Source organism: Oncorhynchus keta, chromosome 10 (genome assembly GCF_023373465.1).
Source record: "Oncorhynchus keta strain PuntledgeMale-10-30-2019 chromosome 10, Oket_V2, whole genome shotgun sequence".
In the NCBI taxonomy this organism is placed as follows: Eukaryota; Metazoa; Chordata; class Actinopteri; order Salmoniformes; family Salmonidae; genus Oncorhynchus; species Oncorhynchus keta.
The window spans coordinates 79,162,317-79,188,135 of record NC_068430.1 but is presented as its reverse complement, the minus strand read 5'-3'; the positions used below and the strand labels follow the sequence as shown (position 1 = coordinate 79,188,135).

General features: G+C 44.1%; 2 protein-coding genes and 1 long non-coding RNA gene across 9 annotated transcripts; 2 read left to right on the top strand and 1 right to left on the bottom strand.

The window, feature by feature from the left end:
* Positions 1 to 1,080: 1,080 nt before the first annotated feature.
* On the bottom strand, positions 1,081 to 8,674 carry tk1 (thymidine kinase 1, soluble). The gene is made up of 7 exons (XM_052526101.1): positions 8,492 to 8,674; positions 8,295 to 8,326; positions 7,792 to 7,905; positions 7,079 to 7,172; positions 6,360 to 6,449; positions 3,850 to 3,882; positions 1,081 to 2,754 (listed from the first exon to the last, which is right to left on the bottom strand). The coding sequence occupies exons 1-7, from the start codon at positions 8,555 to 8,557 to the stop codon at positions 2,569 to 2,571; spliced, it is 615 nt and encodes a 204-aa protein (XP_052382061.1). The 5' UTR covers positions 8,558 to 8,674; the 3' UTR covers positions 1,081 to 2,568.
* On the top strand, positions 4,274 to 6,345 carry LOC127932657 (uncharacterized). 3 transcript variants are annotated; one of them, XR_008146299.1, is made up of 3 exons: positions 4,274 to 4,356; positions 4,994 to 5,194; positions 5,260 to 5,496. It is a non-coding gene; the product is annotated as an uncharacterized LOC127932657 (long non-coding RNA). The 3 variants fall into 3 exon arrangements; XR_008146297.1 differs by lacking the exons at positions 4,274 to 4,356; positions 5,260 to 5,496 and adding exons at positions 4,472 to 4,554; positions 5,884 to 6,345; XR_008146298.1 differs by lacking the exon at positions 4,274 to 4,356 and adding an exon at positions 4,472 to 4,554.
* On the top strand, positions 7,418 to 25,663 carry afmid (arylformamidase). 5 transcript variants are annotated; one of them, XM_052528820.1, is made up of 13 exons: positions 8,950 to 9,024; positions 9,320 to 9,406; positions 10,208 to 10,298; positions 10,627 to 10,731; positions 14,585 to 14,633; positions 15,627 to 15,712; positions 16,602 to 16,674; positions 16,899 to 16,996; positions 18,021 to 18,099; positions 22,263 to 22,398; positions 22,786 to 22,893; positions 23,224 to 23,266; positions 23,327 to 25,663. In XM_052528820.1, exons 1-12 carry the CDS (start codon positions 8,965 to 8,967, stop codon positions 23,251 to 23,253), a joined length of 1,002 nt encoding a protein of 333 aa, XP_052384780.1. In that variant the 5' UTR covers positions 8,950 to 8,964; the 3' UTR covers positions 23,254 to 23,266; positions 23,327 to 25,663. The 5 variants fall into 5 exon arrangements, 3 of the variants coding, with proteins under 3 accessions (XP_052384780.1, XP_052384779.1, XP_052384781.1); XM_052528819.1 differs by having other exon boundaries at positions 23,224 to 25,663; XR_008146206.1 differs by lacking the exons at positions 8,950 to 9,024; positions 22,263 to 22,398; positions 22,786 to 22,893; positions 23,224 to 23,266; positions 23,327 to 25,663 and adding exons at positions 7,418 to 7,689; positions 18,903 to 20,414; positions 20,475 to 22,256.
* Positions 25,664 to 25,819: the final 156 nt, after the last annotated feature.

The window sequence follows — 25,819 nt, the reverse complement described above, 5'->3', positions numbered from 1 at the left end:
ATAAGACTGAAAACAGCAGACGTAGAATCCACTGAAGACCGGCTTCTATGGAAATGTTATGTACTTCTCCTTAACAAGAACCCTGGTATACTTTGTTGACGGTGCCTTAGACTTACTGTATGTAATGTTGACACCATGGTGACCTTGAGTCCACCATAAACAAGCATAGATGTACATATTCGCATATAGATGTGTGAAGGTAAATATAGACACACAAAGATACGTTGTATATAAACATCATTGGAGTCCACTTGGCCAAAGGGAAGACCTCACTGTGTGTGTCAAATGGCACCCTATTCCCTATATAGTGCACTACACTATATGGGCCCTAGTCAACATAGGGATTAGGGTGCCATTTGGGACAGAGTTGCATTTATTAAATATGAGTGATGCTAGTAGTGGAAACATTTAGGGAGGGTGGAAACGCTCCCTCTGTATTTCTATGTATACAGGACAGTGGAGGCTGCTGAGGGGAGGACGGCTCAGAATAATGGCTGGAATGGTATCAGACACGTGGTTGTCTTATGTTTGATACCATTCCAGACATTCTGAGCCGTCCTCCCCTCAACAGCCTCCACTGATAGTGTCACCAACCATTTCAACTTCTCCGCTAGTGCCTGTGTGAAGTGTCCTTCCTACAGAAGGCTCAAACGCGATGGTGTATACACTCTATTTGCCCAATCAACCTCCTCAAACTGTCCATATATTTACATGATAAAACCGTGGACAAAATCATTTAAAGCCATGATGGCACTGGAGCAAAAACTGAAGGGGCATATTCAGGATGATCAAACGGTTGCCTTGTGTTCATAACTGTCAGGTTTGTGTATGGGAGAGGAGCGATGTTGCAATTTGTTGTTTGCAATTCTGAACATACCCCCTAATGTCCATCGTGGCCTAGTAAGGCAGCATCTACACAGGCAGCCCAATTCTGATCTTTTGACCAGTGAGATCAGATCTTTTGCCAATAATTGGGAAAAAGATCAGAATTGGTCTGCCTGTGTAAATGCAGCCTTACTGTTCAAATTTAACCTCCCCAGTGAGCAACCTTTGTATCTATGATTGATCGATAGCCAAGAGTTCTGTAAGTATGTGATTTGTAGTTTAGTTATGGGTTGTTAATTGATTGCGTTTTGTTTTCTGTAGTTGTAGGGGCGATGTGTATATTTCACTTCTTGTCCATTGTGTTAGTTACATCATTGGTTATCTGTGGTTTTGAGTTGCCATCTGATCTCCTCCACCACCACATTGATCTAAATTAAATAGTGTAGATTTGAGTTCCTCACTTATTTTACATTTATGAAGTTTATTTGCAAATTCTGTGTCTCACTCATAACTTTAATACACCAACAAAATGAAAGCACCAGAAACCTGTTAGTTCAGTTGTTCTATTGAATCCATTGTTGTAGAAGGAAGTGTCTTTCAACAGCTGTGATGTCACAAGGTTCTAATTCAACTTCTGTTCTGTCTAAATGACGTGTGTGTCGGTGTGGGGCAGAATAAAAACCGGCTCATAATTTGACTGGTAAAAAAAAAAAAAAAAAAAGACATGTTTACAAGTCCAGATTGAAGTGACTGTTTATTGTAACCATGCTACAGTTCTGGTAACATGTGCTTTTGGAGATTTGTGTTACCATAAAAATCATCTTAATTGTCAGCTGGTTGTACTGTACAACAATGTGCCAACTGCCAAGACCTAAGCAGGTTATTTCAGTCAAGAATAGTGCAGTGGATTGCAATCCAACACCATTTCTTTCCCTCAGGTCACTTGGGTGATTGGCAACTATAACGTTAAGTGTTGGGCGCATGTTTCATGAGCTGAAGAAACACAGAATTTTCCCTATACGCACAAAAAGCTTGTCAAATGTGTTAACATCCCTGTTAGTGAGCATTTCTCCATTGCCAAGAGAATCCATCCACCTGACAGATGTGGCATACCAAGAAGCTGATTACAGGTGCACCTTGTGCTGGGGATAATAAAAGGCCACTAAAAAGGTGCAATTGTCACAACACAATGCCAGATGTCTCATGTTGAGGGAGCGTGCAATTTGCATGATGTAGTGGCACAACCGAGCCCCTTCACCTTAGGTTTTTTTTTTTAGGGGTGATTGGCACAAAAAAGACCTTGCACACTGAGTTATGGGTTTGACTTAAGATTTTGAGGCAAATCAGACCAGAACTACAAAAAGTAACAGTTGAATATTAAGTTGTGCACACTAGACTCATTGCGTGGCAGTATGTATGTTTTAACAGGTGTATCCAAGTCTTACAAAATATGATATGTACGAAGTATATGAAGCCCTATAAAATGACAGTTATTCCACAGATACCATACCGTTCAGCGGGTTGATGGAGCTTCATTTATTGTCCAAGCTCATTCCAAGTGCAAAACTTAAAAGGGATAGTTCATTACTCCAATTAGAAAATGAAGTCAACTATCCATTTTAACTCATCACCAGTCAAATTACCAAACCTAAAATTAAAAGGGATTGTTCACCATCTCATTCAACTTCCCCTCTAAAGTCATGTGAGTGAACTATCCCTTTAAGAATAGTCTACTGGTAATGATCAGAGTTGCAGGGTGGCGAAGAGTTTCCGTGGCGATGTAGTGTTATCAAGCAGTTTCCCTGTCATCACATGCGGTGGCGTCTCGTCCCTGTGGGGGGCGCTATTCTCCTTCAACACATCCATCAGGCCACCGTAACACTTCCTGCACCGCGCATGGTACATATCGGCTCCACCAATCACCTCCAACTGGGGGCGGGGCACAGACAAGAAACAGGAAGTGAGATCATGTCCAAATATAGGCACAGACCTAAAATCAACCTCCTTACTCCTTTGGGCAGATGCAAAAGGATCGGATGGGTAATAAACGGTGAAATGGGACACAGTGATAACTGTGACTCCTGCAGGGACTTTTCATTCCTAACTGGTTGACTAATACAACAGGGATGATAGAGATCAAGAGGGGATTTCAGAAAGGGAGAGAAGCAGGTAGACCAGGACACTGAATGTCAATAGAGATTGGTTGTGATGACAAAGAGGATATGAAAAACCACCAGTCTCATTTCACTCCCAGAAGTTCAAGGGAATACAACCTTTGAGTCTGAAAGGCATGTGATGTTTCTACCGTATGTGATGTTTCTCCTGTATGTGATGTTTCTCCTGTATGTGATGTTTCTACCGTATGTGATGTTTCTCCTGTATGTGATGTTTCTACCGTATGTGATGTTTCTACCGTATGTGATGTTTCTACTGTATGTGATGTTTCTACCGTATGTGATGTTTCTCCTGTATGTGATGTTTCTCCTGTATGTGATGTTTCTACTGTATGTGATGTTTCTACCGTATGTGATGTTTCTACTGTATGTGATGTTTCTACCGTATGTGATGTTTCTACTGTATGTGATGTTTCTCCTGTATGTGATGTTTCTACCGTATGTGATGTTTCTCCCGTATGTGATGTTTCTCCTGTATGTGATGTTTCTCCTGTATGTGATGTTTCTCCTGTATGTGATGTTTCTACCGTATGTGATGTTTCTCCTGTATGTGATGTTTCTACCGTATGTGATGTTTCTCCTGTATGTGATGTTTCTCCTGTATGTGATGTTTCTACCGTATGTGATGTTTCTACCGTATGTGATGTTTCTACCGTATGTGATGTTTCTACCGTATGTGATGTTTCTCCTGTATGTGATGTTTCTCCTGTATGTGATGTTTCTACCGTATGTGATATGTGATGTTTCTACCGTTTCTGTGATGTTTCTACCGTATGTGATGTTTCTCCTGTATGTGATGTTTCTCCTCAGTATGTGATGTTTCTCTGCCCCCAGTATGTGATGTTTCTACCAGCAGACATGTGATGTTTCTGTCACCAAAGGGCTGTATGTGATGTTTCTCTCAGTTCTAAACAGACAGACAGGACAAGTTAGGTCAGACAGTACAGTTCTCTGGCTAGTGTACCGTCTGAAACAGACAGACAGGACAGGGCAGAGTTAGTCAGACAGTACAGTTCTCTGGCTAGTGTACCGTCTGAAACAGACCAGGACAGAGTTAGGTCAGACAGTATGTTCTCTGGCTCCTTACCGTCTGTAACAGACAGCAGGACAGGGCAGAGTTAGGTCAAAGTACAGTTCTCTGGCTAGTCAACGCTCTGAAACAGACAGACAGGACAGAACAGACAGGTTCTCTGGATGTAACAGACAGACAGGACAGGACAGAGTTAGGTCAGACAGTACAGTTCTCTGGCAGTGTAGTTGGAACAGACAGACAGGACAGGGCAGAGTTAGGTCAGACAGTACAGTTCTCTGGCTAGTGTACCGTCTGAAACAGACAGACAGGACAGGACAGAGTTAGGTCAGACAGTACAGTTCTCTGGCTAGTGTACCGTCTGAAACAGACAGACAGGACAGGGCAGAGTTAGGTCAGACAGTACAGTTCTCTGGCTAGTGTACCTGAAACAGACAGACAGGACAGGGCAGAGTTAGGTCAGACAGTACAGTTCTCTGGCTAGTGTACCGTCTGAAACAGACAGACAGGACAGGACAGAGTTAGGTCAGACAGTACAGTTCTCTGGCTAGTGTACCATCTGAGACAGACAGGACAGGGCAGAGTTAGGTCAGACAGTACAGTTCTCTGGCTAGTGTACCGTCTGAAACAGACAGACAGACAGGACAGAGTTAGGTCAGACAGTACAGTTCTCTGGCTAGTGTACCGTCTGAAACAGACAGACAGGACAGGGCAGAGTTAGGTCAGACAGTACAGTTCTCTGGCTAGTGTACCATCTGAAACAGACAGACAGGACAGGACAGAGTGGTCAGACAGTACAGTTCTGTGTAAACAGACAGACAGGACAGGGCAGAGTTAGGTCAGACAGTACAGTTCTCTGGCTAGTGTACCGTCTGAAACAGACAGACAGGACAGGGCAGTTAGGTCAGACAGTACAGTTCTCTGGCTAGTGTACCATCAAACAGACAGGACAGGGCAGAGTTAGGTCAGACAGTACAGTTCTCTGGCTAGTGTACCGTCTGAAACAGACAGACAGGACAGGACAGAGTTAGGTCAGACAGTACAGTTCTCTGGCTAGTGTACCGTCTGAAACAGACAGACAGGACAGGACAGAGTTAGGTCAGACAGTACAGTTCTCTGGCTAGTGTACCGTCTGGAACAGACAGACAGGACAGGGCAGAGTTAGGTCAGACAGTACAGTTCTCTGGCTTGTACCGTCTGAAACAGACAGACAGGACAGGGCAGAGTTAGGTCAGACAGTACAGTTCTCTGGCTAGTGTACCGTCTGAAACAGACAGACAGGACAGGACAGAGTTAGGTCAGACAGTACAGTTCTCTGGCTAGTGTACCATCTGAAACAGACAGACAGGACAGGGCAGAGTTAGGTCAGACAGTACAGTTCTCTGGCTAGTGTACCGTCTGAAACAGACAGACAGGACAGAGTTAGGTCAGACAGTACAGTTCTCTGGCTAGTGTACCATCTGAAACAGACAGACAGGACAGGAGTTAGGTCAGACAGTACAGTTCTCTGGCTAGTGTACCGTCTGAAACAGACAGACAGGACAGGACAGAGTTAGGTCAGACAGTACAGTTCTCTGGCTAGTGTACCATCTGAAACAGACAGACAGGACAGGGCAGAGTTAGGTCAGTTTCTCTGGCTAGTGTCAGACAGTACAGTTTCTCTGGCTAGTGTACCATCTGAAACAGACAGACAGGACAGGGCAGAGTTAGGTCAGACAGTACAGTTCTCTGGCTAGTGTACCATCTGAGAACAGACAGACAGGACAGACAGACAGGACAGGGCAGTTAGGTCAGACAGTACAGTTCTCTGGCTAGTGTACCATCTGAAACAGACAGACAGGACAGGGCAGTTAGGTCAGACAGTACAGTTCTCTGGCTAGTGTACCGTCTGAAACAGACAGACAGGACAGGACAGAGTTAGGTCAGACAGTACAGTTCTCTGGCTAGTGTACCGTCTGAAACAGACAGACAGGACAGGGCAGAGTTAGGTCAGACAGTACAGTTCTCTGGCTAGTGTACTGTCTGAAACAGACAGACAGGATAGGGCAGAGTTAGGTCAGACAGTACAGTTCTCTGGCTAGTGTACCGTCTGAAACAGACAGACAGGACAGGGCAGAGTTAGGTCAGACAGTACAGTTCTCTGGCTAGTGTACCGTCTGAAACAGACAGACATCATTCATACGCAGTTATTAATTCAAATTAAACTGAAACTCTACATGTAAAATATTATATTCTCTGAGACAACGGTTACCGTTGACGACATGATTACGATGCTCGACAACCAGGAGGCAGGCAGCAGATGTTGGATAGGACTCATCATCCATGTTTACCTTTCTCTGGAAGGTTCCGTCCAGGGCCGCTACGATTATAGTCTTCCCCATGTTGGCCATCTCCTCACAGAACTGCACTATGTCTGGGAACTGACAAACACAACAAAATAACAGTTAGGACCTCATTGGTAATGTAGCCTAGGTCAGTGTAATGTAGGTAATGTAGCCTAGGTCAGTGTAATGTAGGTAATGTAGCCTGGGTCAGTGTAATGTAGGTAATGTAGCCTGGGTCAGTGTAATGTAGGTAATGTAGCCTGGGTCAGTGTAATGTAGGTAATGTAGCCTGGGTCAGTGTAATGTAGGTAATGTAGCCTGAGTGAGTGTAATGTAGATAATGTAGCCATTGGTAATGTAGCCTAGGTCAGTGATCTCCTCAGAGACATTTCACAGTTCTGTTGTAGCCCTGAACTAGATCACCCGATTCAACTAGTCAAGGGCCTGATGATTAGTTGACCAGTTGAATCAGGTGTGCTCGCTCTGGAATAGCTTAAATACGTGGAACGTCTGGGGAGACGTTTGAAAAAAGGTGGGCCGAGGTCATAACACTAAGGAATATGGTGCTGATGATGCCATGTGCTTAACAGATGAATATAACAGATGAATATCAATGGCAGCTTATTTAGCTGTAGAGACAATACAGGTAATGATCTAGTGAGGAACAAAGAGGATCACTCTGTTGGACACAGTGAGAGGCTAACAGACTAATGTACTATACTTACAAACTGTCCTTCGTCGATTCCGATGACGCAGGCCTGCAGAGCTAGAGAACGCACGTCGCTCAGGCAGTTGGCTGGTACAGCTTCCATTGTGTTTCTGGTGTTTGTGTATAAATAAATAAATATACATACATACATACATACATACATACACATACATACATACATACATACATACATACATACATACATACACACACACATTCATACATAGACCATCCTACTAAATACATTAGTGATGCTGCAATTCAGTACATTTTGCCATTGGGCAGAGAGGAAAATTAACTGTTTTACAGTTAATTTCATGCAATTCTGCACATTTTGCAACAGGGTGGAGAGAAATGTTGAACGTTTTTAATATATCAGTGTGAGACTGACAAAAAAAAAAACAATCAGCCCCAGGCTGGTAAATTCGACCATGATAGCCGCTAAACTAATTTAGCAATCTAAAAAATGTTATCTGACATGGGCTATTTGATTGTCTGTCAGTGAGTGACACAACAAGAGAAACTGCCGAAGCACCGCCACAATGACACCTTGTGTATTCTACTGTTCAACCTCGCAAAGGCAGAGGGGAAACGACTGTTGTCCTGGGCGGCAACAATGAGAATCAGGTGAAACGGGGTATTGATTAGTTCATGGGGGTGAGGTTATATGTAATGTTATCTATACAAATCATGAGATCATGTATTTGACATAAACCAGAGTGTTCTTACTTGTCGTGCGTGGCCATGCCCTTCTCTGAGTAGCGTGTATCTTTGGCATATTTGACCACCAAACAGTTGTACTGAGCGACCTGGAAACGACGCACTCGCCTTATCAACTCAGTGCTGTTAATAAGAAAATAAAGTTCAGTCAGTTATAGAAAAAATGTATCACAAACTTGTAATACAGCCATGAAGCGCTCTCTAAAACACTGACGTGGAGTAGATGGTTACAGTTTATAGGATAAATGCGAAGATCCTATTAAATGGCTAATATGTTCTAACTTGTATTACGATGTAAAGTACACTACAGTAGCTTGTTACGACCGGTGCTTGAGATGCTGATTACAGTACACCGTGTACTAATGCACTGTTACATTTGGCGGGCTGCAATTCTAACGGGTTGTGATTGTTGTGCCATCAGGTTACGGTGGTTCACTGGCTGTCGGTACAAAATCTTAGCTCTTTTCGTTAACAAATAAACAGCTGTTTATGTAGAATTAGGGAACGGAAACCTTTTGCCGGAGAACATTGGGCCAAAGATGACCTGCAAACAAATGAGACAATGAGTTTGATGTGTACGATCAACATAGAAATATGAACGTACAGTCAGTGCATTGCATATTTGTTTTGTTAAATGATTATAAAAAGGTTTAGGGTAACGTTGGAAAAATGCTAGCAAGCATTTGTCTCAAAAAAAATGTGAACGTACCTGGATCTGTCCTATTGCTTTCCGTGGGGAATTTGGCAGGATTCTTGGAACATTCAAACACTCCATTACGTTAACTTTCTGTTTCACAATATTTCTAATTATTATGAAAAATAACTCTGCACTCTTTCGAGAGGCTGAAAAGATTACGAATGTCCCGCCGCGGCGGTTTCTGTAAACGCTTGATCAGGGTCACTGAACGAACCAATCAGCTCACAGAATAATCACGTGACGAACGCGCCAGTAGGTCAAATGTTCGTTCTTCTGGCGGGAGACTTTGTTAATTATACTCATTATAAAGTTGTACTTTCACGCAACTCATGTGTGATTGTACTGAGCTCCACAGTATTTAACATGCATCTAGACAAGTCATTATAATACTCTGAAGGCACTACTGAAGTAATGCACTGTTACATTTGGCGGGCTGCAATTCTAACGAAGCTGTTTGAACGTTAAATGACGAGACAGAGGCATTGATGCGAGTAACCAGTCTTGTTCAGTTCATCACAACACATCCGGGTATCTCAAGCAGCCCGGTAAAACACAAGAGTTGCCGTAATGAACCAACAGATGGCATCACTGTGCCATCTTACACCCATAACAGAAGCTGTTATTGTTGTGCCATCAAGTTACGGTGGTTCACTGACTGTGTGGTACAAAATCTTAGCTCTTATCGTTAACAAATAAACAGCTGTTTGTAGAATTAGCCAACTGAAACATTTTGCCTGAGAACATTGGGACACCGCGCAGACACTCGTCCCGCAGACCCGGTGACCCACTGGACTCGATGGTCGTTTTTTTACCCTTCTTATCTTTTGTCCAATTCCAAAGGTTCTCTGTGTTGTGCCTCTCGGAGTCTATCTGCTGTTGTTACATTCAAGAGCAACAATGTCACGTTGGAAGGAAATGAATAAGGATGTAAGTGATGTTAATATGATGTACGTTTTGAGTCTGTTCATACAATGTCACGTTGGGAGGATATGAATAAGGATGTAAGTGATGTTAAGATGATTTTGTGTCTGTTTACACAGTAGACATTGTACTGTAAATATGTAACCGGTGCAGCTGAAGCTCTGCTTTGTGTGTGATTGATTGCGACTAAAGACGTGGACCTCGGATATCAGGTTGTTTTAACGCATTACACTTCTCTCCTGCATCCAAAAGAAAATACACAACATTTGTAGAGCACAAATATGTGCGTCTCTCGTAAGTACGCGCGCCCCTATTCCCCAGGAAGCAGGCATGCATAATAACAAAACAACATGCTATTAACATATGAACCTGGTGGAAAAAAACTTAGGATTTTTTTTTTTAACCTTTATATAACAAAGTATTTTAACAACTGTTAGAAATATATAATAATGTCTGCAAGTAGCCTAATTCCTCTTTTTCATAACCTACTCTTCATTTCTAATCTTTGCCTATCCGTTTGCCATTATTACTATAAAATAAAGCACCGTTTCTCATATCTAAATATCGATTATAAATGCTTTAGTTCACTGCTCACATCATCTGTTGAAACAACAAAAGTTTCAACAAAAATCTGTATGTTGACTTCTGCTATTAATCAAAAGTTCCGAATGACTACCGACTGGGGGCGCTGTTGGACTGCGCCCTCGCTGTCTGCCTGGTCTTTATGAGCTAATGTTCCCACTCCAACCTGCTTGTACCTATGGCCGCCCACATTCACAACACACTTGTGTGTGGTTGCTTTGACAGGAGCTAGAGAGGCAGTTTTCGCCCAGCCAATGGTCGCACAGAATGTCGGCAGACGACGTTATCAAATCCCACGTGACGGCGCTCAAAGAAGGTCTGTCGATGATTAATTAACTAGCCGATAATGTTGATTATTGACAAGAGTGTGGGTTCAGGAAAGAGCAATAGCCAACTGATTGCTATGGGGATCTTCTTTAGGCTACCGGTGACATATGGGTGGTGCCCGCAGTCCGAATAATGAAATGAATGATTGGAAAGTAACCAACTGTATGTCGTTGGTTTGATTTCTATTGTTGTTGTGCCCCGTATGGCTAACAAGTATTTCTGTATCCCTAGGTTACACTACAGTTTAGTCAAAATACATGTTTTGCAAAGTAAACAAAGGGGTGTGTCTCTGTATATTTCTCCGTGTGCGTGTTTAGGTACGGAGCGTGCCCGGGGTCTGGCCCAAACCCTCCTCAACGTTCCCTATGGAGAAGGAGAGGGGGAGAAACTAGACGTCTATGTTCCCACCACCACTTCTCTAGGTGTGTGTGTCTGTGATATATCCTGTTTGTCAACAACACACCCTCTCTGATATTGTCTTCAACTAGAAGATGACGATAGAATAACAGGATAATCAAGTGACACACGTATAAACGCAACATGCAACAATTTCAAAGATTTTGGTGAGTTAGAGTTAATAGTCAATTGAAATACATTCATTTGACCCCAATCTATGGATTTCACATGACTGGGCAGGGTCGCAACCATGGGTGGGCCTGGAAATCAGCATGAGTTTTCCTCCACAATAGGGCTTTATTACAGACATAAATACTCCTCAGCCCCCCTCAGCTCCCCCCATCACCACAGACAGCCCTCGGGCATCTCCACAGACAGCCCTCAGGCATCTCCACATACAGCCCTCAGGCATCTCCACAGACAGCCCTCAGGCATCTCCACAGACAGCCCCCAGGCATCACAACAGACAGCCCTCAGGCATCTCCACAGACAGCCCTCAGGCATCTCCACAGACAGCCCCCAGGCATCTCCACAGACAGCCCTCAGGCATCCAGCCCCAGGCATCACCACAGACAGCCCTCAGGCATCACAACAGACAGCCCCCAGGCATCACCACAGACAGCCCAGGCATCAGGCATCACAACAGCCCCTCTCCACAGACAGCCCTCAGGCATCTCCACAGACAGCCCCCAGGTATCTCCACAGACAGCCCTCAGGCATCTGATCCCAGCTACTGAGACACACACCTTCATTCTTCATCTCGTGGTGAAATGAAATGAAAGAAAACACTGATTATTTAAGATATTACATCACAATAGTATTAAAAGGAAGCATAAACCAAAACTCTCTCCTGATCTAACACTAGTGTACTGCAGCTACAGTATGTTGTTGAGACCAAAGGGGGTATACTGTTGTGTAGTACTGTAGTAATGTAGTGTTGTACTGTAGTGGAGTAATGTAGTGTTGTACTGTAGTGTAATAGTGTAGTACTGTGGTGTAGTAGTGTAGTAGTGTACTGTAGTCCAGTAGTGTATTTTTTTATTTAACCAGGAAGGACTCATTGAGATTTAAAATCACATTTTCAAGAGCGTCCTGGCCAAGATAGGCAGCACCAAGTCATGACAAAAATTACAGACAAACAACATGAAAAACTACAAGTAATCTAGTAAAACCCATAGAATTCACGAGAATAACAACATCAAAAACAGCTAATTAAAAACATTGACAGGTCAGGGAATCAGTCTCAAGATCATTCATCAGTGATTTAAAAATACCAATCGGGACAAGTTCTTCCAGTTTAAAAGTATTTTGTAAGGCGTTCCAAGGCGATGGCGCAGAGTACATAAAAACCCTTTTACCAAATTCAGTTGGGACATTTGGAACAGTTAGCAGGATAATGTCCAGCGAACGAAGAGAGTACCAACCACATTTCTGAACAATAAAAATGCCCAAATAAAAAGGTAGTAAACCCAAAATGGCTTTGTAAATAAAAGTATACCAGTGACTGAGCCTACGAGTGACAATAGAAGGCCAGCCAACCCTGGAATACAAAGTGCAGTAAGTGTAGTGGAGTAATGTAGTGTTGTACTGTAGTGTAATAGTGTAGTACTGTAGTGTAATAGTGTAGCTCAGTACTGTAGTTCAGTACTGTTGTGTAGTACTGTAGTGTACATTACTACTGTTGTGTAATACTGTAGTTCAGTACTGTTGTGTAGTACTGTAGTGTACATTACTACTGTTGTGTAGTACTGTAGTGTACATTACTACTGTTGTGTAGTACTGTAGTGTACATTACTACTGTTGTGTAGTACTGTAGTTCAATACTGTTGTGTAGTACTGTAGTGTATATTACTACTGTTGTATAGTACTGTAGTGTACATTACTACTGTTGTGTAGTACTGTAGTGTATGTTACTACTGTTGTGTAGTACTGTAGTGTACATTACTACTGTTGTGTAGTAGTGTACATTACTACTGTTGTGTAGTACTGTAGAGTACATTACTACTGTTGTGTAGTACTCTAGCTCAGTACTGTTTTGTAGTACTGTAGTGTACATTACTACTGTTGTGTAGTACTGTAGTTCAGTACTGTTGTGTAGTACTGTAGTTCAGTACTGTTGTGTAGTACTGTAGTGTATGTTACTACTGTTGTGTAGTACTGTAGTGTACATTACTACTGTTGTGTAGTAGTGTACATTACTACTGTTGTGTAGTACTGTAGAGTACATTACTACTGTTGTGTAGTACTGTAGTGTACATTACTACTGTTGTGTAGTACTGTAGTGTACATTACTACTGTTGTGTAGTACTGTAGTGTACATTACAACTGTTGTGTAGTACTGTAGTGTACATTACTACTGTTGTGTAGTACTGTAGTTCAGTACTGTTGTGTAGTACTGTAGTGTACATTACTACTGTTGTGTAGTACTGTAGTGTACATTACTACTGTTGTGTAGTAGTGTAGTGTACATTACTACTGTTGTGTAGTAGTGTACATTACTACTGTTGTGTAGTACTGTAGCTCAGTACTGTTGTTTAGTACTGTAGTGTACATTACTACTGTTGTGTAGTACTGTAGTGTACTACTGTTGTGTAGTACTGTAGTGCAGTAAGGCAGCAGCACATTACTGACAGCCGTGACAGATGTCTAATGACTTAAAGGGAATGCGGTAGCCCTTATCAAGGGGATGCGGTAGCCCTTAAAGGGGATGCGGTAGCCCTTATCAAGGGGATGCGGTAGCCCTTATCAAGGGAATGCGGTAGCCCTTATCAGGGGGATGCGGTAGCCCTTATCAAGGGGATGCGGTAGCCCTTATCAGGGGGATGCGGTAGCCCTTATCAAGGGAATGCGGTAGCCCTTATCAAGGGAATGCGGTAGCCCTTATCAGGGGGATGCGGTAGCCCTTATCAAGGGGATGCGGTAGCCCTTAAAGGGGATGCGGTAGCCCTTATCAAGGGAATGCGGTAGCCCTTATCAGGGGGATGCGGTAGCCCTTATCAAGGGGATGCGGTAGCCCTTAAAGGGGATGCGGTAGCCCTTATCAGGGGGATGCGGTAGCCCTTATCAGGGGGATGCGGTAGCCCTTATCAGGGGGATGCGGTAGCCCTTATCAGGGGGATGCGGTAGCCCTTATCAGGGGATGCGGTAGCCCTTATCAAGGGGATGCGGTAGCCCTTATCAGGGATGCGGTAGCCCTTATCAGGGGGATGCGGTAGCCCTTATCAAGGGGATGCGGTAGCCCTTAAAGGGGATGCGGTAGCCCTTATCAGGGGGATGCGGTAGCCCTTAAAGGGGATGCGGTAGCCCTTATCAGGGGGAAACCAAGCTTTCACAAAACGTTACATGACACACAGGCATGGGGGCAACATGGAACCGGAGAAACAAGGCATTTCCACAGTAGAAACTCCACACAGACACAGATCCACACAGACACAGATCCACACAGACACAGATCCACACAGACACAGATCCACACAGACACAGATCCACACAGACACAGATCCACACAGACACATATCCACACAGACACAGGTCCACACAGACACAGATCCACACAGACACAGGTCCACACAGACACAGGCAGTGCCCTGGGTTAGACAGCTCATATGCATCTGTCCATGGATCTTCTAAGTGGGTGTTTGCGGGGAGGGGGTGAAGGTGTGTGGAAGGACGGAAAAAATGGCACAAATCGTCATTCATGTAAATTCTATTTTTTTTTGTAAATTTTCAGTGGAAATGGTTAAAGTAATTATTGTGTTGTATGGGGCTGTTTAACTTTGTTTTTTGTTTGACATACATTTTAAAGTAAAGAAATCTGAGTGTCCACATCATTCTGTTACTGTGGAATTGGCCATAACCATGTTCTCTTTCTTCTTATAGATGTCCCACTGGTAATCTACCTCCATGGAGGCTACTGGCAGTTCCTTAGGTACTTATCTATCTATCTATCTATCTATCTATCTATCTATCTATCTATCTATCTATCTATCTATCTATCTATCTATCTATCTATCTATCGAGAACAGCAGGTAGAGAACAGCAGGTAGAGAACAGCAGGTAGGTAGAGAACAGCAGGTAGGTAGAGAACAGCAGGTAGGGAGAGAACAGCAGGTAGAGAACAGCAGGTAGAGAACAGTAGGTAGAGAACAGCATCTAGAGAACAGCAGGTAGAGAACAGCATCTAGAGAACAGCATCTAGAGAACAGCATCTAGAGAACAGCAGGTAGAGAACAGCAGGTAGAGAACAGCAGGTAGAGAACAGCATCTCGAGAACAGCAGGTAGAGAACAGCAGGTAGAGAACAGCAGGTAGAGAACAGCAGGTAGGTAGAGAACAGTAGGTAGGTAGAGAACAGCAGGTAGAGAACAGCAGGTAGAGAACAGTAGGTAGGTAGAGAACAGCAGGTAGAGAACAGTAGGTAGGTAGAGAACAGCAGGTAGAGAACAGCAGGTAGAGAACAGTAGGTAGGTAGAGAACAGCAGGTAGAGAACAGCAGGTAGAGAACAGCATCTAGAGAACAGCAGGTAGAGAACAGCAGGTAGAGAACAGCATCTAGAGAACAGCATCTAGAGAACAGCATCTAGAGAACAGCAGGTAGAGAACAGCAGGTAGAGAACAGCAGGTAGAGAACAGCAGGTAGAGAACAGCAGGTAGAGAACAGCAGGTAGAGAACAGCAGGTAGAGAACAGCAGGTAGAGAACAGCAGGTAAAACATCTGAAAAAGATCATGCAGATCCATTTATATATAGAATGTTTTGTTAAATGTGTTTTGTAACTTTACACACATATATTCAGGGATTTTCTCCCGTGTAAACGTCATTTGCCTGATGCCGGTGTGTGGAAAGAGTCTAATTTTTCTCCACGAGGATGCAGGAGTTGAGCAAATCCATTTGAGAAAAGGCCTATATGATTCTTCTCCCTAGTAAGGAGGAGTCCGGGTTTATGGCTGTCCCATTGGTCCATAAGGGCGTTGTGGTGGTTGCCGTGGGTTACGACATCGCTCCCAAAGGTATCGTTGATGTGTCCCTGGTTTGTGATGTCATAGCAGCATAGGAGACATTATGAATGCGTCCCAAATGTCTCCCTGTTTATCTATAGCGCACTACTTCTGTAGACTGCAGCTGGGTCTTCAGAGCACAGCAGCCTGTTGGGCTAAAATTGTGCCCTGGTCTAAAATTGTGCCCTGGTCTAAAATTGTGCCCTGGTCTAAAATTGTGCCCTGGTCTAAAATTGGGCCCTGGTCTAAAATTGGGCCCTGGTCTAAAATTGTGCCCTGGTCTAAAATTGTGCCCTGGTCTAAAATTGTGCCCTGGTCTAAAATTGTGCCCTGGTCTAAAATTGTGCCCTGGTCTAAAATTGTGCCCTGATCTAAAATTGTGCCCTGGTCTAAATTTGTGCCCTGGTCTAAAATTGGGCCCTGGTCTAAATTGTGCCCTGGTCTAAATTTGTGCCCTGGTCTAAAATTGGGCCCTGGTCTAAATTTGTGCCCTGGTCTAAAATTGTGCCCTGGTCTAAAATTGTGCCCTGGTCTAAAATTGTGCCCTGGTCTAAAATTGTGCCCTGGTCTAAAATTGTGCCCTGGTCTAAAATTGGGCCCTGGTCTAAAATTGGGCCCTGGTCTAAAATTGGGCCCTGGTCTAAAATTGTGCCCTGGTCTAAAATTGTGCCCTGGTCTAAAATTGTGCCCTGGTCTAAATTTGTGCCCTGGTCTAAAATTGTGCCCTGCTCTAAATTTGTGCCCTGGTCTAAATTTGTGCCCTGGTCTAAATTTGTGCCCTGGTCTAAAATTGTGCCCTGGTCTAAAATTGTGCCCTGGTCTAAAATTGTGCACTCCATCTGTCCCTCGTTTGTTCCTATGTTTTCTTACTTCCCTCCTCGTCCCCCTGTTTCCCATCCAGGGAACATGGATCTGATGGTGTCTCAGGTGCGGAGGAGTGTGGTGTCCGTCATTCAACAGTATTCACACATTAGGTGCCTTCATCATCAGTCTCAATCTCAGATCTGTGCTTACTAAAGTCTTAATGATATAGAAGCACATTTTTTATCAACTTCCATTGCCCTCCCAGAGTGGCTGAATATAATCTTTACAATCTGACTAAATGAGATGGTAACAAATATGTCATGATTTGATGATATGAATGTCTAGGCTAGGGGTTGGTTTCTGACTGGCAATCCTCGTGTCTCTCTCTCTCTAGTGGTCTGTACCTGTGTGGCCACTCTGCGGGGGCCCACCTGGCTGCTATGATCCTCTCTACAGACTGGTCTCAGTACAGTGTGACCCCTCAGATCAAAGGTGAGAGGTTAGAGGTCAGTAGATAGCGGGTAGTCAGCAGAGACGTGAGCTCAGTAATCTTTCTCCATAACCACAGAAAGACCTGCTTTTTTATTTTGAATGATTGACAATCTTCTCTCCCTCCTATCTCCTTACCCAAACATTGTCTCTCTCTCCTATCTCCTTACCCAAACATTGTCTCTCTCTCCTATCTCCTTACCCAAACATTGTCTCTCTCTCCTATCTCCTTACCCAAACATTGTCTCTCCCTCCTATCTCCTTACCCAAACATTGTCTCTCTCTCCTATCTCCTTACCCAAACATTGTCTCTCCCTCCTATCTCCTTACCCAAACATTGTCTCTTCCTCCTATCTCCTTACCCAAACATTGTCTCTCCCTCCTATCTCCTTACCCAAACATTGTCTCTCCTCTCCTATCTCCTTAACCAAACATTGTCTCTCCCTCCTATCTCCTTACCCAAACATTGTCTCTCCCTCCTATCTCCTTACCCAAACATTGTCTCTCCCTCCTATCTCCTTACCCAAACATTGTCTCTCTCTCCTATCTCCTTACCCAAACATTGTCTCTCCCTCCTATCTCCTTACCCAAACATTGTCTCTCCCTCCTATCTCCTTACCCAAACATTGTCTCTCCCTCCTATCTCCTTACCCAAACATTGTCTCTCTCTCCTATCTCCTTACCCAAACATTGTCTCTCCCTCCTATCTCCTTACCCAAACATTGTCTCTCTCTCCTATCTCCTTACCCAAACATTGTCTCTCTCTCCTATCTCCTTACCCAAACATTGTCTCTCCCTCCTATCTCCTTACCCAAACATTGTCTCTCCCTCCTATCTCCTTACCCAAACATTGTCTCTCCCTCCTATCTCCTTACCCAAACATTGTCTCTCTCTCCTATCTCCTTACCCAAACATTGTCTCTCCCTCCTATCTCCTTACCCAAACATTGTCTCTTCCTCCTATCTCCTTACCCAAACATTGTCTCTCCCTCCTATCTCCTTACCCATACATTGTCTCTCCCTCTCAGGTGCATTCCTGGTCAGTGGTATATATGACCTCCTGCCTATCCTGTCCACCTATGTCAACGAGCCTCTGAAGATGACAGAGTACGTACCACACACCCCCACACCCATCCACCCCTGAAGATGCACCACTGAATGCTCTACCTCAGGTATTCCCAAACTGGGGTACGCGCAATGCTGTCGGGGGTACACCAAATAAAAAATATATAATTTAATGTATTTTTTATCACATTTTCAAACAGTACATTAATGTTTTCTATGGGACTATACATTTGGGTGAGTTTTTTTTCTCTCGACTGAGTAGCCTCGTTTCACTGCCAAAAATAAATGAAACCATCCAGTGTTCAGCGAGGGAGCCTAGTCAAATAATGAACATCCAATCACATTAACCGTTACTCATCCAATCACATTAACCGTTACTCTCTCGCAGGAAACCTTCACTCTTGTGCAGACATTTAGAAACGAAACATGACAATTTGAAAAATAAGCCACAGGAGTTTTTTTGAGTGAGAATAAAGATGACTTTCGAGTAGTGAGACATGTATAAAAGCAACAGATACCATTAATAAGAAGGGGCTAGAAGCGTCTTATATGGTGAGCTACTGAGTGGCTAGGACAGGCAAGTCCCATACTATCGTGGAGGACTTCATTCTTCATGCGCTGCGGATATGGCTGGGACGATGCTGGGGGAAAAAGTCAACAAAAACTATACAGACAATGTCTTCATCAAACACTGTTTCACGACACATCAGTGACATGGCAGGAGATGTTTTGAAACAATTACTGCTTCACATACAAGCCAGTGAATTCTGTGCGTTACAGCTGGATGAGTCAACAGACGTGGCGGGCCTGGCACAGCTCCTGGTTTATGTACGTTACTTTTATAGGGGTCAATTAAGGAAGACATCATCTTCTGCAAACCACTGGAAACCAGGACAACATGAGGATATTTTTCAAGTACTGGACAGGTTTGTAACATCAAATGGACTTTGGTGGTCAAGATGTGTTGGTATCTGTACTGATGGAGCAAAAGCCATGACAGGGAGACACAGTGGAGTGGTAAAGCGCATGCGAGCAGTTGCTCCCGACGCCACTTGGGTCCACTGCAGCATCCACCCAGAGGCTCTTGGGTCCACTGCAGCATCCACCCAGAGGCTCTTGGGTCCACTGCAGCATCCACCCAGAGGCTCTTGGGTCCACTGCAGCATCCACCCAGAGGCTCTTGGGTCCACTGCAGCATCCACCCAGAGGCTCTTGGGTCCACTGCAGCATCCACCCAGAGGCTCTTGGGTCCACTGCAGCATCCACCCAGAGGCTCTTGGGTCCACTGCAGCATCCACCCAGAGGCTCTTGGGTCCACTGCAGCATCCACCCAGAGGCTCTTTCTTGCTGCCAAGGGAATGCCTGACGGATTAAAAGATGTTTAGAACACTACAGTGAAAATGGTTACCTTTGTTAAAGCAAGGCCCCTGAACTCTCGAGCCTGCTCAACCATACCTGGCTAAATGCTCCCCGTAGCCAGGCCAGTGCGGCGAGGTGGAATAGCTCGCACTGGGCTGTGCTGGCGAACCGGGGACACCATGCGCAGGGCTGGTGCCATGTACCCCGGCCCGAGGAGACGCACTGGGGACCAGATGCGCTGCGTCGGCTTCATGGCACCTGGCTCGATGCCCACTCTAGCCTGGCCGATACGGGGAGCTGGGATGTAGCGCACCGGGCTAAGCACGCGTACTGGGGACACGTGTACCTCACGGCATAACACGTTGCCTGCCCGGTCCCTCTCTCTCCACGATAAGCACGGGGAGTTGGTGCAGGTCTCCGACCTGACTTCGACACACTCCCCGTGTGCCTCCCCCCAATTTTTTGGGGGGCTAGCTCTCGGGCTTCCAGCCGCGCTGCTGTGCTGCCTTCTCATACCACCGCCTCTCGGCTTTCGCTGCCTCCAGCTCAGCCTTGGCGATACTCTCCCAGCTATACCCAGGGTCCCTTGCCGTCCAGAATCTCCTCCCATGTCAAGGAGTCCTGTGATCGCTGCTGCTGCTGCCCGTTACCACGCTGCTTGGTCCTTTGGTGGTGGGTGTTTCTGTATTCTAGAGGTATTATTTATGACTGTGGGGTTTCCGCTGTCCGGTTAGATACCAGGGGGGTATTCTAGAGGTATTATTTATGACTGTGGGGTTTCCGCTGTCCGGTTAGATACCAGGGGGTATTCTAGAGGTATTATTTATGACTGTGGGGTTTCCGCTGTCCGGTTAGATACCAGGGGGTATTCTAGAGGTATTATTTATGACTGTGGGGTTTCCGCTGTCCGGTTAGATACCAGGGGGGTATTCTAGAGGTATTATTTATGACTGTGGGGTTTCCGCTGTCCGGTTAGATACCAGGGGGGTATTCTAGAGGTATTATTTATGACTGTGGGGTTTCAGCTGTCCGGTTAGAAACCAGGGGGTATTCTAGAGGTATTATTTATGACTGTGGGGTTTCCGCTGTCCGGTTAGATACCAGGGGGTATTCTAGAGGTATTATTTATGACTGTGGGGTTTCCGCTGTCCGGTTAGATACCAGGGGGTATTCTAGAGGTATTATTTATGACTGTGGGGTTTCCGCTGTCCGGTTAGATACCAGGGGGGTATTCTAGAGGTATTATTTATGACTGTGGGGTTTCCGCTGTCCGGTTAGATACCAGGGGGGTATTCTAGAGGTATTATTTATGACTGTGGAGTTTCCGCTGTCCGGTTAGATACCAGGGGGTATTCTAGAGGTATTATTTATGACTGTGGAGTTTCCTCTGTCCGGTTAGATACCAGGGGGGTATTCTAGAGGTATTATTTATGACTGTGGCGTTTCCGCTGTCCGGTTAGATACCAGGGGGGTATTCTAGGTGGTGTGTATGTACGCCTGTGTTTGGCGCCACCTATTTTTGTACATTTCTTGGTTGGACAATAAAGCGTGTTTTCCCCATTCCTTGGCTCTCTGCGCCTGACTCCAAACCCAGTCACCTCTTTCAACGTTACAATTGAGGCTATGATTAAGAAGTTGGAGCTCTTCTCTGTCTGTATTAACAAGGACAACACACAGGTCTTTCTATCATTGTATGATTATTTTGTGTGCAAATGACCTCAAGCTTACGGACAATGTCAAATGTGATATAGTGAAGCACCTGAGTGAGCTGGGTGCACAATTACGCAGGTACTTTCCCGAAACGGACGACACAAACAACTGGATTCGTTATCCCTTTCATGCCCTGCCTCCAGTCCACCGATATCTGCACAACAGCCTCATCGAAATGGCAACAAGCGGTTCTGTGAAAATTGAATTTAATCAGAAGCCACTGCCAGATTTCTGATAGGGCTGCACTCAGAGTATCCTGCCTTGGCAAATCACGCTGTTAAGACACTGATGCCCTATTCAGCCACGTACCTGTGTGAGAGTGGATTCTCAGCCCTCACTAGCATGACAACTAAATACAGACACAGACTGTGGAAAATGATTTAAGACTGAGACTCTCCAATACAACCCAACATTGCAGAGTTATGTGCATCCTTTCAATCACACCCTTCTCATTAACCTGTGGTGAGTTATTCACAATTTTCGATGAACAAATAAGGTTTTATATGTAAAATGGTTAAATAAAGAGCAATATTATTGATTATTATTATTTGTGCCCTGGTCCTGTAAGAGTTCTTTGTCACTTCCCACGAGCCAGGTTGTGACAAACTCACTCTTATGTTTAATAAATGTATAGTGTGTGTGGAGGCTTACAATGATGGCAAAAAACAACATTTGAGAGTATGCTAACCTGGTGCTAGAGGGGGTACAGCTGACCCTGGTGCTAGAGGGGGTACAGCTGGAGGTTGAATGTTTAAAGGGGTACGGGACTATAAAACGTTTGGGAACCACTGCTCTACCGTATCTACTAATGGTCATCTAAGGTCAGCGAGTAATGGTGTTTATCAATGGCCAAATTATTTGTGTGTGTTTGTGTATGTGAGAGAGTGAAGAAGATGAAATGAATCCTATATTTAGAGAGAGAGATGTAGTCTGTGTGTTTGGCACTGTGTATGTGAGAGAGTGAAGAAGATGAAATGAATACTATATTTAGAGAGAGAGAGATGTAGTCTGTGTGTTTGCTTTGTGGGTGTCCAGTAGCAGTCAGAGCCAGTCAGAGCCACCACCAGAAGCTCCCCCCTCTCTCTCGCCTCTTGTTTCCCCTCTTTCTCTCTGTCTCACTCTCTGTCTCTTCACAGAGAGGTGGCTCTGAGGAACAGTCCTAGTCAGCTGGTTCCGCAGCTCAAACTCTCCTCCTCCAACTGTGACATCGTGGTTGCCGTGGCGCAGAAAGACTCGCCAGAGTTCCGGAAGCAGTCGGAGGACTACTACAAAGTCAGTACAGACTGAACACATAGAAGTAGAACACAGAATCGGAGCTGATGAATAGAATGTGTCTGAGTTCCATGGATGGAAAAACAGACATTGTCTAGGACACATTACAATATATCTAGATTGTTCTTGTAGATTTCAGAAAGTGACAAAACAATTCACCTTTATAACACAGCTGCACCCTTATATTTTTGGAAGAGTTTTAGGGCCTAGAAAATTACTAACTTTCTGTCCCTTTTTTCCTCCTCTTTGCTCTCCCTCTCTTCCCCTCTCTCCCTCTTTGCTCTCCCTCTCTTCCCTTCCTCTCTCCCTCTCTTCCCTTCCTCTCTCCCTCTTTGCTCTCCCTCTCTTCCCTTCCTCTCTCCCTCCTCTCCTCCTTCCCTCTTGCAGACGCTGGAGTCAACAGAAGGACTGAAGGTAACATTGGAGGACGTTCCAAACACAGATCACTTCAACATCATCGAGCAGCTAGTCGATGGAGACTACCACCTCACTCAGGTAGGTACCCCCATCCCTACCTCTTTCTCCCTCTTCCTCCTTATCAATCCCTTCCTTTTTCTTCTCCTTCTCTTGCTCGTCCCTCCCTATCTCCTCCCTCCCTCCCTATCTCTTTCCAAGTCACAGTCAACCTTTGAAGAATATAAAAAATGTATTAGCTAGACAGTGTTATTTCCTCCAGACCTTAGTGTGGTGTGCTTTTTGTGAGGCACTCTCCTTGGGCTAATGATCATTACTCATCATGAGTATCAGTTTGTCTGTCTCAAAGGTTAAGATGAACTTGACCTTTGTGACCTTTGTCTTTATGCGTCTACCTCCTCCTTTGTACAGCTGCTGTTAAAGATGATGGGGAAGAGCTAAAGAGATACAGGGAGACCGGCCAATCAATGAAGAGATACAGGGACACCGGCCAATCATTGAAGAGATACAGGGACACCGGCCAATCATTGAAGAGATACAGGGACAGCAGACAATCATTCATTTACATATCAACCACAAACACCTCTGTTCTGAACCACATCTAGAGGCACCACACACCAGTTATTATGGACTGATGGCTATTGGCTAAACAAGGTGGTTAGGTAACAGGTATTATGTTTTGTGTTACAGAACCTCCGGGGTGAAGATTCCCTTAGTTACAGTTCTTGGATCCGTTTTTGATTCCTCTTAACTTGAACTATTAGTGGGAAAAAAATGCAAAACTGACCCAAGATCAGTGTATAGGGGCATCTTCACTCTGCTCCGTTACACCCTCCGTTCACCCTGCTCCGTTTCTTCCTGGTTCAAGTCATGACCAGGAAATACTCCAGGAAATACTCCAGACCCTGCTTTATGTCTTATAGAAAGGTGGGCAATCATTTTGGCTCAAAGGCCGCATCGGGATTTTCTAAATTCCGAGGATGGCCGCACAGATTTTTTCCCCGGACCGATTTGTTCGTCAAAAACAATTTGTGGGCCAGAAAAAGGGAAGTTATTTAACTTTTAGGTCCAATATAATCTCTACATACTTTCTCATTTTAAACGTTCAAGAGCCATGTTCCCTCTAAGCTGCAACTTCCTCCAGGACTGCTGCGTAGAAGGTATTTTGAGAGTGTGTTTGTGTTAGAGAGGCACATGGTTTTGTTTGGTCTCTCCTGTGTTAGTCTCTTGTGGTCGGCAGTAAGTCCTCAGACTGGCTGATAACCTCATGATGATGCATCCTACTCTCCTTACCTACACAGCCAACCTGTTGACATCTTTTTCTTTATTTAACTAGGCAAGTCAGTTTAGAACAAATTCTTATTTACAATGATGGCCTACTTGTAAAGCTCTTAGGAATCTTTTAGGGAAATAGTCAAACTGATCCTGGACCAGCCAAAGTTTGAAAACATATTATGCGTCCCAAATTGCATCCTTATATAGTTCACTAGTTTTAACCAGGTCTATTTCACTAGGTAGGGTATAGGGTGCCATTTGGGACTGAAGCATAGGATAAAGTAGCAACACTTGTTTCCAGAGCGAGCGAGATAGCTAATCAGTTAACCAATCACTATGCACAAATTAATATTGTCTTCATGGCAATTTTGCCAATGTCCAGTCGATTTCATCGCTTGTTTTAGTGGCACAGTGTAGTTGATAAAGCGCCGACAGTGGCACTTTTTTGTTTCTTTGTATTGTTACATCACTTCCTGTGTTTGTTTCTAAACCTCTCTGAACCATAGAAATAATCCACCCATTATGACATCATTGACTTGAATAAGGATGCCTGTTCTCTGAACCATAGAAATAGTCCACCCATTATGACATCATTGACTTGAATAAGGATGCCTGTTCTCTGAACCATAGAAATAATCCACCCATTATGACATCATTGACTTGAATAAGGATGCCTGTTCTCTGAACCATAGAAATAATCCACCCATTATGACATCATTGACTTGAATAAGGATGCCTGTTCTCTGAACCATAGAAATAGTCCACCCATTATGACATCATTGACTTGAATAAGGATGCCTGTTCTCTGAACCATAGAAATAATCCACCCATTATGACATCATTGACTTGAATAAGGAGGCCTGTTCTCTGAACCATAGAAATAATCCACCCATTATGACATCATTGACTTGAATAAGGAGGCCTGTTCTCTGAACCATATTGACTGGGAATCTTTCCCCACTATGTTGTTCACCTGTTATTATAACTTTATTGACCTGTCATCAGAACCAGGGTTCAAATTATACATGGCCTCTTGGGGGTGCATGAACGGTGAGGGTGATCAATCTGGCCTACCCCCTAATTCAAACCCTGGTTATATTCTAAAGGACATGAACAGGGTCTGGACTTCTCGTGTTAACATGAAGTACATGACATGAATTGCAATCAGTATAAAGACAGGTGAATGTTGCCATTCAATAGGGTACATCTCGAATGGTGAAAAGTAGTGCACTTTTTTATAGGGAAAAGGTTACCATTTTGGACATATGTCAAATTGACCTATATAATTGTCAGATGTGTGTTACACATGGAATTAATTGTAACATGTGCCCCAAAATAACCGTTTGACACTTTAATTTGTCAATCTAGAACTAAGGAATACTGTATTTTGTTTATTATTCTACCCTAATATGAAATTGTCAATCTAGATTTGCATACTAAAATGTAATAATGGTTTTATGTGGGTCATTATGCTTTTTTGTCTAGTTGCCTAAATGCTTGTTTACATGACTAGTAATAATGTTGGTGGGAGAATTATGTGAAATATCACAATAAATGTGCATGTCATGGAAGTGTGCCATTCTGTCAAAGCTTTCTTTTTGAGAAAATATTGGTGAGTTTCAGAGACGGGACTGCCAGGGAAAACTGTGGTTGCAACTGTGGTTGCAAGGGAAGTCGAGCCTTTTCATAACCCTCATATGAAGCGTTATAAATAGGACCATTGTTTTTGGGG